The 14,571-nt window shown below is 53.2% G+C and overlaps 4 protein-coding genes; 1 reads left to right on the forward strand and 3 right to left on the reverse strand.

Moving 5' to 3' along the window:
* The first annotated feature begins 2,360 nt into the window (after positions 1-2,360).
* On the forward strand, positions 2,361-3,152 carry CHC_T00006859001 (hypothetical protein). The gene has a single exon (XM_005710117.1). The coding sequence runs from the start codon at positions 2,361-2,363 to the stop codon at positions 3,150-3,152; it is 792 nt and encodes a 263-aa protein (XP_005710174.1).
* A 2,899-nt stretch (positions 3,153-6,051) lies between these two features.
* CHC_T00010101001 (putative splicing factor 3B subunit 5) lies at positions 6,052-6,464 on the reverse strand. The gene is made up of 2 exons (XM_005710118.1): positions 6,370-6,464; positions 6,052-6,271 (listed from the first exon to the last, which is right to left on the reverse strand). The coding sequence occupies exons 1-2, from the start codon at positions 6,462-6,464 to the stop codon at positions 6,052-6,054; spliced, it is 315 nt and encodes a 104-aa protein (XP_005710175.1).
* A 163-nt stretch (positions 6,465-6,627) lies between these two features.
* Positions 6,628-9,120, reverse strand: CHC_T00006861001 (hypothetical protein). XM_005710119.1 is given in 2 exon segments: positions 6,628-8,079; positions 8,080-9,120. The coding sequence occupies 1 exon segment, from the start codon at positions 9,118-9,120 to the stop codon at positions 8,080-8,082; it is 1,041 nt and encodes a 346-aa protein (XP_005710176.1). The 3' UTR covers positions 6,628-8,079.
* Positions 9,121-9,175: 55 nt separating this feature from the next.
* On the reverse strand, positions 9,176-14,267 carry CHC_T00006862001 (hypothetical protein). XM_005710120.1 is given in 2 exon segments: positions 9,176-9,209; positions 9,210-14,267. The coding sequence occupies 1 exon segment, from the start codon at positions 14,265-14,267 to the stop codon at positions 9,210-9,212; it is 5,058 nt and encodes a 1,685-aa protein (XP_005710177.1). The 3' UTR covers positions 9,176-9,209.
* Positions 14,268-14,571: the final 304 nt, after the last annotated feature.

Here is a 14,571-nt window from a genome sequence, read left to right on the forward strand (position 1 = left end):
TGTCCTGGCGTCCCACTTAGGGGTTAAGACCGGGGGCACCTGCCCCGTTCCAGTAAACGGGGGCAGACTCGCCTCCCTTCCCTTTACGGCTTTTTGCTAACTCCGTCCGGTTTTACCTCTAAGTCTCAGGCTTCTAACCCGTGACCGGCCGTCCGGATCTGACACCACCGACCGGCTGCGCGTCACCGGCCACGTGAGCCTTCCCTCTTTTCGAGTCCTTCCGTACGGTTCGCGCTCGCGTGGGTTACCCAGCGTCGCGCGCTCCCTTACCTCTAACCCCCCTCGTTCCGAGTGGTCGGGACGAAGGTAGTTATACCACACTTCAAAGCTCACGACCAGTGAACGCCGCATGGGAATTAGTGGTGGCAAGGGTAGGGTAGCGCAGTTGTGGACGGCGGGGATCCGGGATGCGGTGCTGGCCAGGACGGGGATGGAAGGGGAGACGGGGGGTGCAGAGGTGGCGGCGGAGCTGCTGGTGTCGCATGGGTGGAAGGCGCAGACGTGGGCAAACAGGAGCAGTTAGATTAAGAAGTGGTTGGTGTTCTGTGATCAAAACGGTCGAGATCCGCTGCCTGCAAATGATGGGGACGTGCCCGCTTTCCTAGGTTACATGTACCTGGAAGGTAGGGTAGGTCCAAGCTCGGTTCGCAATTATATCAGCGCTGTCTCCCGTTTCCATGAGACTCAAGGACTACTATCTGCGACGCGTTCCCCGCTAGTGTCTGCCATGGTTACTGCGTACATGAACAAGACCGATCGCGACCGAACTGAAGCGCGAAAACGAATCGAGATTAGGGCCGCAATCACGATGCGTGTGGCAGAGTTTAGCTTGGGCATCGAAGTCGTTGAGGAAGTGGGCTCCTGCGCTATGGTCGTTTTCGCATTTATTTTTCAATGCAGTTCAATTTCCGTGGCACACGTGGCAGCAGAAGACATTGATGTCACGGATGCTAGCGTGGATGTGGCCCTGACGCATCGCAAAGCGAAGTCTTATCAACGACCTCTGCGACTCTCCTACCGTCGCAATCCCGAATGGGATGCTCCCGGGCTGTTGATGCTCAGGTGGATGACACAGCGATCGGAAAATGCTGGTTTCTTCAACCTCCGAGCTGGAACGCGCTTGGGGACTGCAAATTTGAACGCCGCCATGTCATTGTCGCTGCTGCGTGTTGGTGCTGTTCCGACAAGAAGGTTCTTTTATTCCTCACACAGCGCGCGAATCGGGGCGTACAATGAGCTTTTAGGACTCGGATTCACAGACGCTTGGATCATGAATCGTTTGGACTGGATATCTATGGAGATGCTGCAGGTCTACTTTGATAGTAGTATTTCTGTCACCGCCGCGTCGCGCCTTATCTTCGCGCATATGCTGTCCCAAGGCCAAGCAGTCTAGCACGCCTCCGTCTCCGTATCGCTCTCACACTCGGCTCCGCTTTGCGCTCCGCGTCTGTATACACTTGTGTATGCGGGTGAAGCTGTCCAGGGAGTAGCGAGTGACATGCCGACACCTGGCATTCGACCGAGCGTGCACTGTCCTACATATCGCCGACGGCCGGGTGAGGGTCTCGTGACTTCTCGGCTATGTATATTTCTCTTTTGCCCACTGTGAGATATTTTTAGGGAAAATTTGCATTTTACTGTAGAGGGAGATTTTATTCTGTAGTCCGAGATTTTATTTGAATTTTAGAAAAGCGCACGCGGACGGCCCGGCGGAATCCGGGCCGGACGCGTGGACGCTTCTGGAAGGAATTTCGTAGAAATAAAAGAGAGAGGGCGACGGGCGCTGCGGGGAAAAAGGGGGGGAAGAACACTCGGCCGACCCTCACCACGAACGGCGCGCTCCCCAAAACCGCCTCCCCCATTCCACCAACAACACCCGCCCATCCCCGTCAGGACGCCCTTCCCTGGGCTTCCCTCAGATGTCTATTCTCTGATATTGTTCTTTCTTTGTTTACTTTTCGATAGATAGTCAAGAGTACTCTCGCTACCGCTTATATCTCGGGTGCGCGGGAGCTCCAACCGTAAACGACCATCTATCTTCCGTTTAGGAGGAGGCATCCACCAAATGGGCTCTACTGTATTCAGCCTCTCGAGCAATAGTGGAGCGAGTGTTGAAGGTTATCACTTTCATTGCCAGCGACGCTGCTAGCGATGGGCTGTATTGTATATATATATATATACGGTATAGTCATATGCCCATCGCTGGTCCCTCGCTGGTCCCTCGGCAAGGGCACACTGGGCTCGAAGGTCTGTTCCGCACGCCTTCCGGTGACGAAACTCACAGCGCAAATATGAGTACTATCTCCAGTGGCCAATCCGAGAGGACGATAGCCGCTGTTTTTCTGATTATCATCGTAGGCATGCAAATAGCATCTGCTCTCACCCGAGCCGTCCAGAATTCTGATGGTCGTTGCGGCCGATGTGTGTACTATGTCGCTTTCGTCATCAATGTCGCCCACGAGTTATTCATCGGTATTGCTGTGCCCGTCTCTCTTGTATGGACCGCTCATGAGCTCTTGGTCGGAGAAAGAGGCTTAGATGCTTTACTGGCCGCTATCGTGGGCAGTCTTTGGTACGGACCTGAGCGAGTGCAGAATTCCATTGCAAACTTGTGCAATGTATGTACCAGAAAGGGCATTTTGCTTGCGGCGATAGGAAAATATCATCGCATCGCAATGCAAAAAGGCGTCAACGATGAGACCTTGACAGAGCCTCTACGGGTTACAAGAATGCTTCGATTTGCGCCGTGGTGGTCATGGAAGGAAAAAAAAGCGGACAAGTATTGGAATGGACGAGTGAAAAAGACTGAAAGTGGTCATGTGGTTCTACGTGACGTGCAGTTAAGAGCTATTGCAAGGCAAGGCATTGTAATGGCACTTTCTGGGGAATACGACGAGAGCAAATTGCGCTATTGGTGTGCAGGCATGATTGCAGACCAAGCACGGTTTGCACCGAGCAAGCTGCAAAGTGTGAATCAGCACGAAAATTGGGCTCTGGTACTTGATGGATATGAAGGAAAATACATAAACCAGAGCTTTGAGGAGCATAAAATCGATTGGAGCTTAGATGAGAGGAAGCGGCTTGGGACTGTGGCCGACGGTATTCGAAAGAAAAGCCTTAGGTACGTGCGCGAACAAGGGTGGCTGGACTAACGTTTCGAAGGTCGTACTAGGGATCAGTGCAATGGAATTGCTGCGCGAAATGCAACAGAATAACGGCGAGTTCATTATGTTCGGCTCTTGAGTTCTTCGAATTTGTAACATGATGTGGGAGAAAATGCGTACACTTCTCCTTCTCATCGTATTAACATTCAGGAGCAGCAATATGTCAGAGTGAGAATCCGAAGCCCACTGTGACAAACACAATGGTCATCCTGAAGGATTTACGTAAAGATAAGCATTGCGAACAACTCTGGCTTGAGGCCCGAGCATTTACACTGTATCGCGAGCAACACACGAATGAAATCGACACCTATTCGTCCTCGTTTCGCAGGCGATACTATCCCGCGAGAGGCCATCTGCCTCACACCTGTCTCATGGTTGTTCGTGCAAATGACCAGGAGCAAGGCACAACGCTCACGGCAATGGCGGCGTTTCTATCCACTGTCGCAGCTCTTTGTGGTTTTGACAGGTTTCTTCAGGTATTGCGTCAACACAACATGAAGCCGTCGCATTGCAAATCTGAGACGTCAACTTTAGTCTACCCGATTTCGAGGTCAGATTCACCCAGGTTGCTAGAGGACTCAGAAGTTATAGTACATCGCTCGTTGTTCAGAGCACGAGCATTAGGCTCCATTTAGGTTTCGCTATTGGAAAAGTGTTATTTGGAGCGTGAAGTACACCTTTGCCATCATAGCCAACAACAATAAGCTGTGGAGCGTGAGTGTTAGGAACGTACCAGATACAAAGTACGACTGAACACAATCCCAAACATTTAGGGAAGCAGAGCTAGCAAGTCCTCTGTTCTTGATGGTGGAGTGGAGATTGTCAGGGGTGTGGGCATCACTCCGAAAAGAAGTGGCGGTCGCGGAAGAGGGTCACTATATCAGTTAAGAGTGGCAAAACTTGGCAAGTCGCTGCCCATTGAGATTTACTTCGATCGTGTCCGGGTTCGTCTCTGGAAGTTCGCTACCATGCGCTCATGATATGAGGGACTTATCCAGATGACACGAGCAGGCCAGAACTACATTGCTTGTTGGAAAAGGGGACAGATAATCTGCGAATCGTGATTTCACTCGTGAGATGCCACAAACAAAGAGAGTCTTCGCAAGGACTCGTGGTGGTTTGGATCTCATTCACCGCAAAGATGCGCTCTTCCCACAAACTAGAACTTGAAAAACCAGCTTTTGCCAACAGCACATGTGGCAAAATTGGGTTCAGGTCATGTCGGGGGCGAATTATACAGACGCTGATGTCTGAGAGAGGAGCGTTTCTTAACAAAAATCTAGTTCCCTGTCCAGAGTTACTTCATCTGGACATAAATGTGTGTTTACGAGGCGATCGCATTCGCTTCTGCACTTCTTCAGCGAGCGATTGGAATGATGCGTTTTGTTCCACATCTGCTTCAAGATGGCCTCAGGATGGGACGTCTCATGTGCTCCCGGATGTCTGCATCTGGCGTCTATTGAGTTGCTCAGTTTAATTTCAAATCGAGCACTGGTTCCCGGTCTTCCCTCCACGGAAGAGTTTCTCTAATCCAACTTAGAACCTGAAATATATTGCTAGCATTTCACCTTGAAACTCAGAGCGAAACGGAAACACGAGGTTCCATTTTTTAATTTATTTTCCTTTTGGAACGTGCTGGTCCCGGTAGAGATCCCCAGGAATCTCCAATTTTCGTTGATGATGAAAATGTCGAGAGCACTGGATCAGGAACTGGATTGGGTGCGCAAGGCGACGATTTGGTGACGTTCCAACAGAAGCAGTGAGCCGACATCCGCCTGTACTCAGCCTAGTGGGCTGTACTCAGCCTATGTTCTCCTTGGAGGTATGACTGGAAACTGCATTGCTTTCTTTACGTCATTGAAACTCTTTCTGTTTTGTGTTGTGTTTATGTTTTTCACATGAAGCTAACCTGAAATTTTCTTCACCTCTTTCAACTGTTCAAAGATGAGTTGACGAACGATGCGGACGCTTTCCTCATTCGCGCGCTTGAGGATGCGCTCCTTTCATTTGCAGGCTGCGCCGTCATAGTTTCGCATGATATTTCATTTTTGAATCGTGTTGCAACGCACATATTGGCCTTTGAAGGAGACGAAGTCCCTGGACAAGTGACTTTCTTCGAAGGAAATTTGCCGCTTATCTTGAAGACAAAAAGCGCCGGCTAGGGGATAGCACACCCTCTCGAATGAAATTCGCCAAGCTGCCTGCACTCTAGAGTGTACTCGCTCGCTCAGTCGCTTTGGATGCAGCGAATGCGCCTCAAAAGCGACAAGAGTAAAGCGGGCCTCGCAGGGCAACGATCTTCCGGGGAGGGCCCGCACAGTGGCCTTCACAATAAATTTGCTTAACGTTCCCAGCTGACTAGAGCCTTGAAGCGCTTAGGAGTAGAGTTGTGGAACCATCCCACGAGATAAGCCGAGGGCATTCTAAATCCTTTCTATGAATTTGGGAAACCCTGCATCTCCACCATGTACTTTTGATTGTGAAGAGCAATCACGATTGGTGAAATAGCTTTCATGTGGGTGGGGGCAACCATTTCGCCGCAGGATTTGTTTTGAGCACACTGGCCGCACGGGTCGCATCATATAAAACTCACAGTTAGGCATCGTTCAACACCAACTATCATGAAGCCTTTGTCCGTGGGGCCGTATGTTGACACAGATAATGCATCAACTGACCATCCCGATTTTCTTGAGAGTCTCTGGGCTGCTTATAGCGGTCCTCTCCGCCGCGACTCCCAGTTTGAAAATTTGTCCGAGTACTGGCGACTCGTGGAAGGACTGCTTGTCAGCCCAAGACTGTCAGACAAGTTGTGGGGCTGGATATGCTATCGTGAAAAGTATGCGAGCTTCGCCATAGTTCTGTTGTGAAACTTCGTGCTGTGAGTAAATCACTCTTGCGCAGCGGATGATTTAGAGATCTCGTCTATTTTGCGCTTTAAAATGTTTTGTCTCTGGGGTGGTTCACCACATGGGCGATGCATCTTCTCAAGCAAGTTGTGTTTTATGCGACCAACGGAAGCTCCTTCAGCGACAGAGAAATACTCCAACATCCAAGGGTGGGCTAGATATGAGGCAATAGAGTCTCTATGCTGATTGGTAGCCCACTCACTGTAGAGAGAAACACAAATATGCAACATAGGTGGAGTCAGTATACTTGGAAGAGATGTTGTTTGATGGCAAGTGTATGAAAAAAGGGGTCGACTTACTGTTGTGTTGTACCCGGATGACCAGTACCGACGTATCTCGCCTGGAGATGCTCGAGCTGAGCAGAGACACCACTCTGAGGGGTATTGGACGTCATCCCAGGGGCTGACAATAGTCGAGAACAAAAGGATTGCCAGTGCAAAATAGGCGGAGTCCAGGGGAGCGCGGTGAGTCACAACCGGTTGGGGGAGGGGGTGCGAGAGGAGGGGTTCTGTGAGCTGTATGGTCAAGAGGGAGGGGTGTGGATGAGCGAATGAGGGAAAAATGACAAATTTTTGATTCGTAAATTGGCACAACGTGCTTCGTCAAGAAGACGGAGCTTCTTGGAACAACAAGTGGCGGCGAGCTGTTGCTCAAGTCTCTCGCCGCCCGTCACAACTTTGCTCGACATCCGCCTGTACTAAGCCTAGAAATAAGTGTAGTCTCCAATCGAACGGTCACCAGCGGCAGCCAGTTGCCACTCTCGGTCCCCACCCAGCCAGGCTACGAACACCCTAGCTCTTCCACTTCTCTCATGTAGTCTTCACCATGTCTGACTCACGCCTACCTCCCCGCGCCCTCACCCTCATTCACGACGCCCATGTCCGTGGCGAAGCTCAGAGCATCTGGCGGCTGTCAACACGTCCACAGTTCCTCAGTGGCAGGACAAGACGGCCCAGCTGTTCTCAAGCTATTCGGGAGGGATGCAGGCCCTTGTTCTGTCCGTCTGAAGTACTGACTGCACCTTGGACTTCATGTCATCAGACGGCCTCTCATGACGAAGGCTCGCAGACCTAGAACATTTGGGGCGTCCATGCAACCCCCTATATTTCCCTCGGCTGCACGTGCAGTCTCCAGTGTTCTCGCTCATTTTCACCATGTCTAGAACAAGCCTGCTCTCACTTTGAAAGCAGAGAAATCCCGACTCTGCACAGCCATACCGAATACCCTTGATTGCTCCCATACCCCTCAACCGACAGCAAGAGATGCTGGAATGGGGAAAGATTGTAAGGCCCGTCTAGGTGGTCGCCTTGGCGATGGTATTTGTGTTGAAGGCAAGGTGGAAAGGAAAGCACCCGTCGGTGCTGGGGAGGTGGGGAATGTGGCATGCAAGCCTATCGGCACCCTCAGCAGAGTTTATGTTATGGTACCACCTCAGGTGGGCGACGAACTCAGAAGAAGTAATGCTTCCTTCGGTTGATGGATGCCGGAAACCGGAGATTCTTCAACCACGACGTCTTCTGAGTGCGAGACCAAAGTTTCAAAGGTACATGATGTGAGCAGGATGCTGCAGTTGACAAGAGGTACCAAAAAAACAAGAAAAAGAGAGCGCTACACAGGGAAGTGGAAACGAAACACGGGTTTACGAGGATTTGACGCAACAGCAGTGGCGGTGAATTGCTATGTGCAAACAGGGTAAAGAAAACGCCTCGCAAGGAGCAAGACGGCAAGCAGCTGGGGCAGCTAGCAGCGACGCCAGGAGCAAAAGTATGAGCAAAAAGGGAGCATGGATAATGTTCTTGTTGCGAAAGCCGAGCAAACGTGCGTGAATCTGGATTGCGTGCGAGGTGACGACTGGAGCTATACAAAGGCGGGAGGCGCGATCTCGGGAACAGGAGCAAACAGCTGGCGAGATCGTGACATGTAAGGCCAGGGGGAAGAAGTTTGGTGAGGGCAAAAAAGAAAATGGAATGGTAAAGGGATGGTGGGACAAGCAAGGCCCGGCATCCGGATCACGACTGAGGAGGTTGCTGTTGATCTTGGGCGGTTCCCCCGGCGAGATATTGGGCGCCGTATGCGCCCGGGGTGGCGTACATGACGGGCTGCTGCATGCGCATGTACTGTGGGTTGACCATGCCTGGTTGGTAGGCGATGTTATTTGCATACCCTGCGCTAGCGTACACGCCCTGTGCGTTGTGCGAATACATCATGGCGGCTGAGGTGTCGGTCGCGGCCGGGTTGACCTGCGGCGGCATGCCATAGGCGGGCATGTTGGCCATGGTGTAGTACGGCATCTGGGTCTGGTCAACGGCGCCGGTGACGGGGCGGACGTCGTCCTTTTTGGGATCGTCACGCGGGACGATGTCGATAAGGAAGTCAAAGATGTCGGTTTTCTGAATGGCGGCGGAGATGTCGCTTCTCTGCAGGGTGCGTCTCTTAGCCTCCTCGGTCTGGGCCCAGGCGCGATGCGTGAGCTCGAGGATGAACATCTCGCAGGCCTTTGCGAAGAGGACGGGGGCCTCGGCGGAGATCATGCGGACGTCCTCGTCGGACTTCATGATCTTCTTGATGCGTGCGAGCGGGAGGAGATGGTTCTTGAAGTCGGTGGCCTGCTGGACCTCGGTCATCTGCTCGAGCCAGAACTGGCTGAGCTTGGCCGTGAGTTCCTGGAGGTTGTGCTGCTGCTGCAGCTGGGCCTGGCGAGTCTGCTGTTGCATGAGGTGGGACTGGGGGGCCATGGGATTGTACGCGGCGGCGGCAGCGGCAGCGGCGGGAGGGACCGGGGCGGGGACGGGAGCCTGCGGCTGGGGCGCGGGGGCGGAAGAGGGGGCGTTGTCGTCGGCCATAGTTGCGGAATGAAGGGGGGGTAGGGGGGCGGTACGGATGGCGGGGGGAAAGCACGAGGAGGAACGAGGAGGGGGCAGGTGGGGGGTAGCAAGTGGTGGCGGCAGTGGGGGGAAAGAGTTAACAGCGAATGGCGGGACAGGCGGTGTTGAGGTGTTTTTCACGTCGCCGCACTTTGGCCTCTTTTGCTTTTCTTTTGGCGCGTTCATCCGCCTCCACCCGCTTATTACAGAACCAATTACAGAACCCGCCGCATTCCAAATATACACACTGTAAGTTTCCCTTTACACAAATTACACTAGCAGTCTTCCACTATCTCCCCTTCCTCCTCATCAATTTCCCCTTCTTCCTCTTCTTCACCGGCCTCCCCCTCTTCCATCTCCACCATCTCCGCCGCCTCCCTTGCCTTTGCAACTTGTTCCTCTTTTTCTCTCTCCTTCTCGACTTCGACCTGCTTCGCTCGCTCCTTTTCCTTTTCTTTTTCGCGCTCCCTCTCTCGTTGTCTTTCCCTCTCGCCCTCTCTTTCCCTTTCCCTTTGCCTTTCCCTTTCCCGTTCTCTCTCTTGTTCTCTTTGGCGTTCCTTTTCGCGTTCCTTTTCTCGTTCCTTTTCTCGTTCCTTTTCTCGTTCTGTTTCGCGTTCCCTCTCGCGCTCCCTCTCGCGCTCCCTCTCTCGCTCCCTTTCTCGCTCTTGCTTCTCCTGCTCCAGCTTCTTCCTACTTTCCTCCTCTTCCGCCAACTTTCTCGCCCGCATCGCCTCCTTCTCCCCTTCCATGGCGGCCATCCCCACTGCATTCCCTGCTGCATATCGCCCTGTCATCCACCCGGCGTGTTGGGGCATAATTCTCCCGCGTCCCATCCCGTGCCCGACGAGCGGTCTCTGCACCATTGGCGGCACCCCTCTCACCGGCGGTCTCCCAATCGTCGGCACCGTACTTCGCATTGGATGAATCAGTGCCCCGGGCCCGGCAATCGGTGGCGGAATCAACGCTACATTCGGTGCCACTTGTGCTCCAACAATGCTCCCTCGTTTCTCCACAGCCTTGGGCTTGCGAGGAACTCGGGGCACCCGCGGAACCCGCGGCTCCAACACTGCTTTGTTTTCTTTTGTTTCCCGCGGTTTCGAATCAGATAGCTCGCCTTCTTCTCGGATTTCCCCGTCCTCTTCATCCCCCATCCGCTTACCTTCTTGGATCTCTCCATTCTCCGACGCTTCGGCTGCTCCTGTCCGTTTCGTGTCTCCGCGCTTCTTCGAACTCCTCTCGACCGTCTCAGATCGGATCCGCGGAATTCGTCCGGAACTCCCACGCCGCATGATCCCCTCATTTGAACCACTTTGTTCCTCTTTCTCTGCGTCCAACTCCCCCTCCTCCTCCGTATCACTCGCCTTAAGTCGCTTGCGCGTCCCTGACTCTGTGCCCCGGATCCTTCGCTTCCGCCGATACGGACGCACAAGAGGGCTATCGTCGCTTGCATCGCTGCGGTCCATTCCAGAGTCCTCCAGATCCATCTTGCGTTTCTGCGCCACACTCCGACGACCAGCCCGCCCGCGCCGCTTTATCTCTGTCCCGCGTTTCAATCGCTTTCGCTGTTTCGGCCCCTCGGACCATTCTTGGGAGGTCGCCTTTCCTCGTCCAGATACAGCTCGCGAAGAGTACCGGTCCATCTCACCCTCCTCTGACGTCTCGCTGTCCGGCTCCTCCGACCGAGACCGAGCTGTCGGACCTTCTGACCCGCTATGTCTCGGAATGCTCATGTCTTTGTCTACCACATCTGCGTCATCGTCATCGTCATCCTCGATAATCATGTCCTCAGTTCCGGACGGCGCAAAGCTCTGTTCCCCACAAGTTCCATTGCCCCCCTCGGTCATCTCGTCGTCGAAAGGTTTCAGGTCTGCGCTAAGTGTCTTAGAGGCAACCATGTCTTCCATTCTTGGAGAACCTTGTGGACGCGATCCCAGAGTGCCTGTGTCAGCCTCGCTGTCCACACGTGAGTCATCATTCCCATCATAATCCTGGTCCTCATCATCTTTCGGCAATGTTGCCGATCCCTTTCTCTTTCGTTTGCCTCGTTTCCGGCTCATAACAGCCGCTGCTTCTTCAGATAGTCGTATGTCCTCGCCGGCTTCCGAACGTTCCATCAGCTTGATGTATTGTCGTTCGGTCAATTGGTCAAAGCCGTAGCTAACGTTTGTCGCCGCGGCACGCTTCTTCTTTGGCTCGTTCAATGAACTTAAATCGAATCCAGCAGGCATCGTGTTCCAGTTCCCAGCACCCGAAGAATTCGCCTTGTCCTTCAGAGCCTGCGGTACCTTGGTCGCCCATTCTGGTATTTCTTTCTCGATGAGGAGGCGCGCACGATGAGAAATTTCTTCCACCCTCTCGACGTCTATCTCCTCAAATATTCCAAACTCTTCTTCACTCCTTGCCAGTAGCCTATTTATCTCTTCCTCAGTTGGGAGTCCATCTTCATTCTCATCCTCACTCACAGGGCCGTCCACCCGTAGGAGCTCCCGGAGCATCGCTTGCCTCTCAGAGTCTTTGCTTTGCTCATCAAACATACCGGCTCGAATAATCTTCTTCTCTAGTCCTCTTTTGAATGAAGCCCTTTCCATAACATCTTCTTCAATAGACTTTGCCGTTAGCATCCTCAAAACGAGAACCTCCCTTCTCTGACCAATTCGATGCGCCCTATCCTGAGCTTGTTGATCCATTGAAGGGTTCCAATCACTGTCAAAAATGATGACGGTGTCAGCCGTTTGCAGGTTGACACCAAGGCCACCAGCCCGCGTAGTGAGCAAGAAGACATGCACATCTGAGTCGTGCTTATTGAAGTCATTGACCATCTGCTTACGGTCGTCTGTGTTTGTACTACCGTCAAGACGGTAAAACGGAATGTTCCTGTATCGCAACAACCTCTCTTGAAGGTCGACGACTTTCGTCATTTGGTTGAACACCAAGATCCGATGATCCGTTCGAAGCAACTTTGTAATAATAGAGTCGAGCATGTCAAACTTGCCAGAGGCTCTCCACAACTCTGGAGTGTCAACAAGCCGACTTGCATGGTCTTGGAAGAACAAATACGGGTGGTTCACGCATTTCCGCAGCTGCACAGCCGGATTTGAAAGCTTATCGTACCGATGCCTCCCGTGGCTGTCGGTGAAAAGGACTCGTTCTGACTTGACGATCCTTCTGTACATGTGGCGCTGCCAAGCGGACATCTCACACAAAAGTATGTGTTCTTGCTTTTCCGGGAGCTGCTCACCCATCCTCAAGACATCATCTTTCATCCGTCGCAAAAGAAAAGGCCGAAGCACTTGGTGCAATCGTCGAATAATAAGGAGACTCTCTTCTTCCGTCAGTTGTGCCTGTTGCTCGGTCGTGCTTATATTTCCAACTCCCATTTGTGCGAAAGGAGCAGCGAACCAACTCTCAAACGACTCGGCACTCTTGAAAACGTTTGGTAGCAGGAAATTCAACAATGCCCAGAGCTCTGTGAGAGAATTCTGGAGTGGTGTTCCAGTGAGCAAAAGCCGATTCCGACTTCTGTAATGGTCATGAAGAACGGAGCTGAGGCGGCTTTCATGATTTTTTATACGATGCCCCTCATCTATGATAAGATGTTGCCATTCTATACGCTTGAGGAAATTCTTTCCTCGGACGACGTACTCGTAAGTCACCAAGCAGACGTTGAAGCTTTTCTTTTCGATGACCTCTTCGTACAACCGTTTTCGTGCCTTGGCGTCGCCTTTGAAAACGACAACGCGAACCGCTGGAGCCCACCTGGCAAATTCCAACTCCCAGTTGCTAATTGTCGAAAGTGGGACAATGATCAGATACGGACCTGGATTGTCCTTTCGCTCCATGAGATGTGCAATCAGGCCAAGAGTTTGAATGGTTTTTCCCAGACCCATTTCATCTGCGAGGATACCATTAAGGCGATTATTGTAAAGACTCACCATCCACTGAATCCCATGCAGCTGGTACTCCTTCAGTACTCCGCCGACCAGCAATGAAGATTGTTCATCGACTTCCTCCTTGATGGCATGTGCTATCCCATAGTAGTCATGACGGGCTCCGCTCTTTTCATCGTTATTGTTCTCGTATTCGACAACTCCGCTCCTGACTCGCTCTTCCTTCACGACAGCACCCAGTTGCTTGAGATACTTGTCAGTCTGGTCCAAAAGCTCTAGCACTCGAGTGTTCTTTGTCTTTCGCACAAGCTCTAGATAACCCTCTTCATCGTCGTCTTTCAGGGCCTGGATACGGGCCTTCTCAGCTTCCCGCTCGGCCCTGCTTGCATTTCGCGCATACTCTTCATGGTATTTCAGAACCGCTTTCGTAATCGCACGCACGCCTCGCCGTACCACATCGCGATGGTAGCTGCGAAACTTGTTCAAGTGATCGTTCATAGCATTGACCCAGGCCTGACGCTTCCGGCGTGCCTCTTTTTCTTCAACCTCCAGCTGGCGCATACGAGCCCTTTCGACCTTTTCAAACTCGCGCTGCAGTTGCTTCAATATGCGACCCCTCAGCTTGGAACTGCGGCGGCCGTTTTCTACCATGCGATGTTCTTCCCAGATGTTTACGCGCATCTTCCGCTGCAAGTCAAGCAATGAGACATGTCTTTGGCGGGTTTCCAAGAGTGCGGCGATTCGCGGCTTCAAGACGTGTGTTCCATTCGCATGTTCGGCAAGCGCGTGGGAAACCTCCTTCTGTATCTGATCCGTGCGATTGCGCAGTGAGCGAAACCTCTCCCGATTCAAGGTCTCTATGTCCAATTTCGGCAGATACAGTGCGGCGACGGTTCCGGTGGGGACCGGTAATACCCTCTCCTCCCACGGAATTAAATGGACGGGATCCGGGGCGACGTTCTCCGGCCTGGCTCTGGTGCCGTCCTTCGCCTTTGTAAAGTCGGCCTGGAGGAGACGCAGGCGTTCCCTCTCGTGCATCATTTCATCGCGCTCTCGTTGTTGCTGTGCGCGAAGAAGCTCGTCCTGCTGGTGGCGCGGTATTCTGAGGCCGGTGCGTGGATCAAAGCCGAAGACGAGGCCCTGGGCAATGGCGTCCGAGATCTCCTTCGGGAGTTCCTTCCCCTCGGCGAGGAAGCGCTCGGCCCAGCCTTGCAGGCGCGAGGCCTGGACCTGGGCAAACGAGACGGAGGCGGTCGGGAGGGGAGACACGTGGGCTTTGAGGAGGCGGAGGATGGCGGTGTACACGGTGGTCTGCTGGGCCTTTTCCGGGCCCAGGGTGTGCTTGAGCGCATGGAGAGCATTGGCGAGGGCGTGAATCTGCTCGCGGCGGAGGGGGATGCGGTGGCGGTGGTTGTTGAGCAACGTCATGGAGTCCTGCAAGGACATGGTGGGTTGAAGTTAGGCGGTGGGGAGAGGGAGGGGTGGGGGTTAGGGGGAGGGGGTCGGGAGGAGGGGGTCGGGAGGAGGGGGACCCGCAGGTGGGAATGGACGGGAAGAAAGGTGATCAGGAAGGTGTGATGACAGTTGGGGTGGGGGTGCGAGCGAGGAGGAGGGAGGAGAAGTTCGAGGGGGGGGATTGACGAGGGGCGACAGGGGAGTGTCTACAGAGTGAAGGCGGGGGGGGGGGGGGGGGGGGGGGGGGCCCCCCCCCCCCCCGGGGGTGGGGAAAGAAAAAAAAAAAAAGGGTTTT

The sequence above is a fragment of the Chondrus crispus genome, genomic scaffold (genome assembly GCF_000350225.1).
Source record: "Chondrus crispus Stackhouse genomic scaffold, scaffold_53, whole genome shotgun sequence".
Taxonomy (NCBI): domain Eukaryota; phylum Rhodophyta; class Florideophyceae; order Gigartinales; family Gigartinaceae; genus Chondrus; species Chondrus crispus.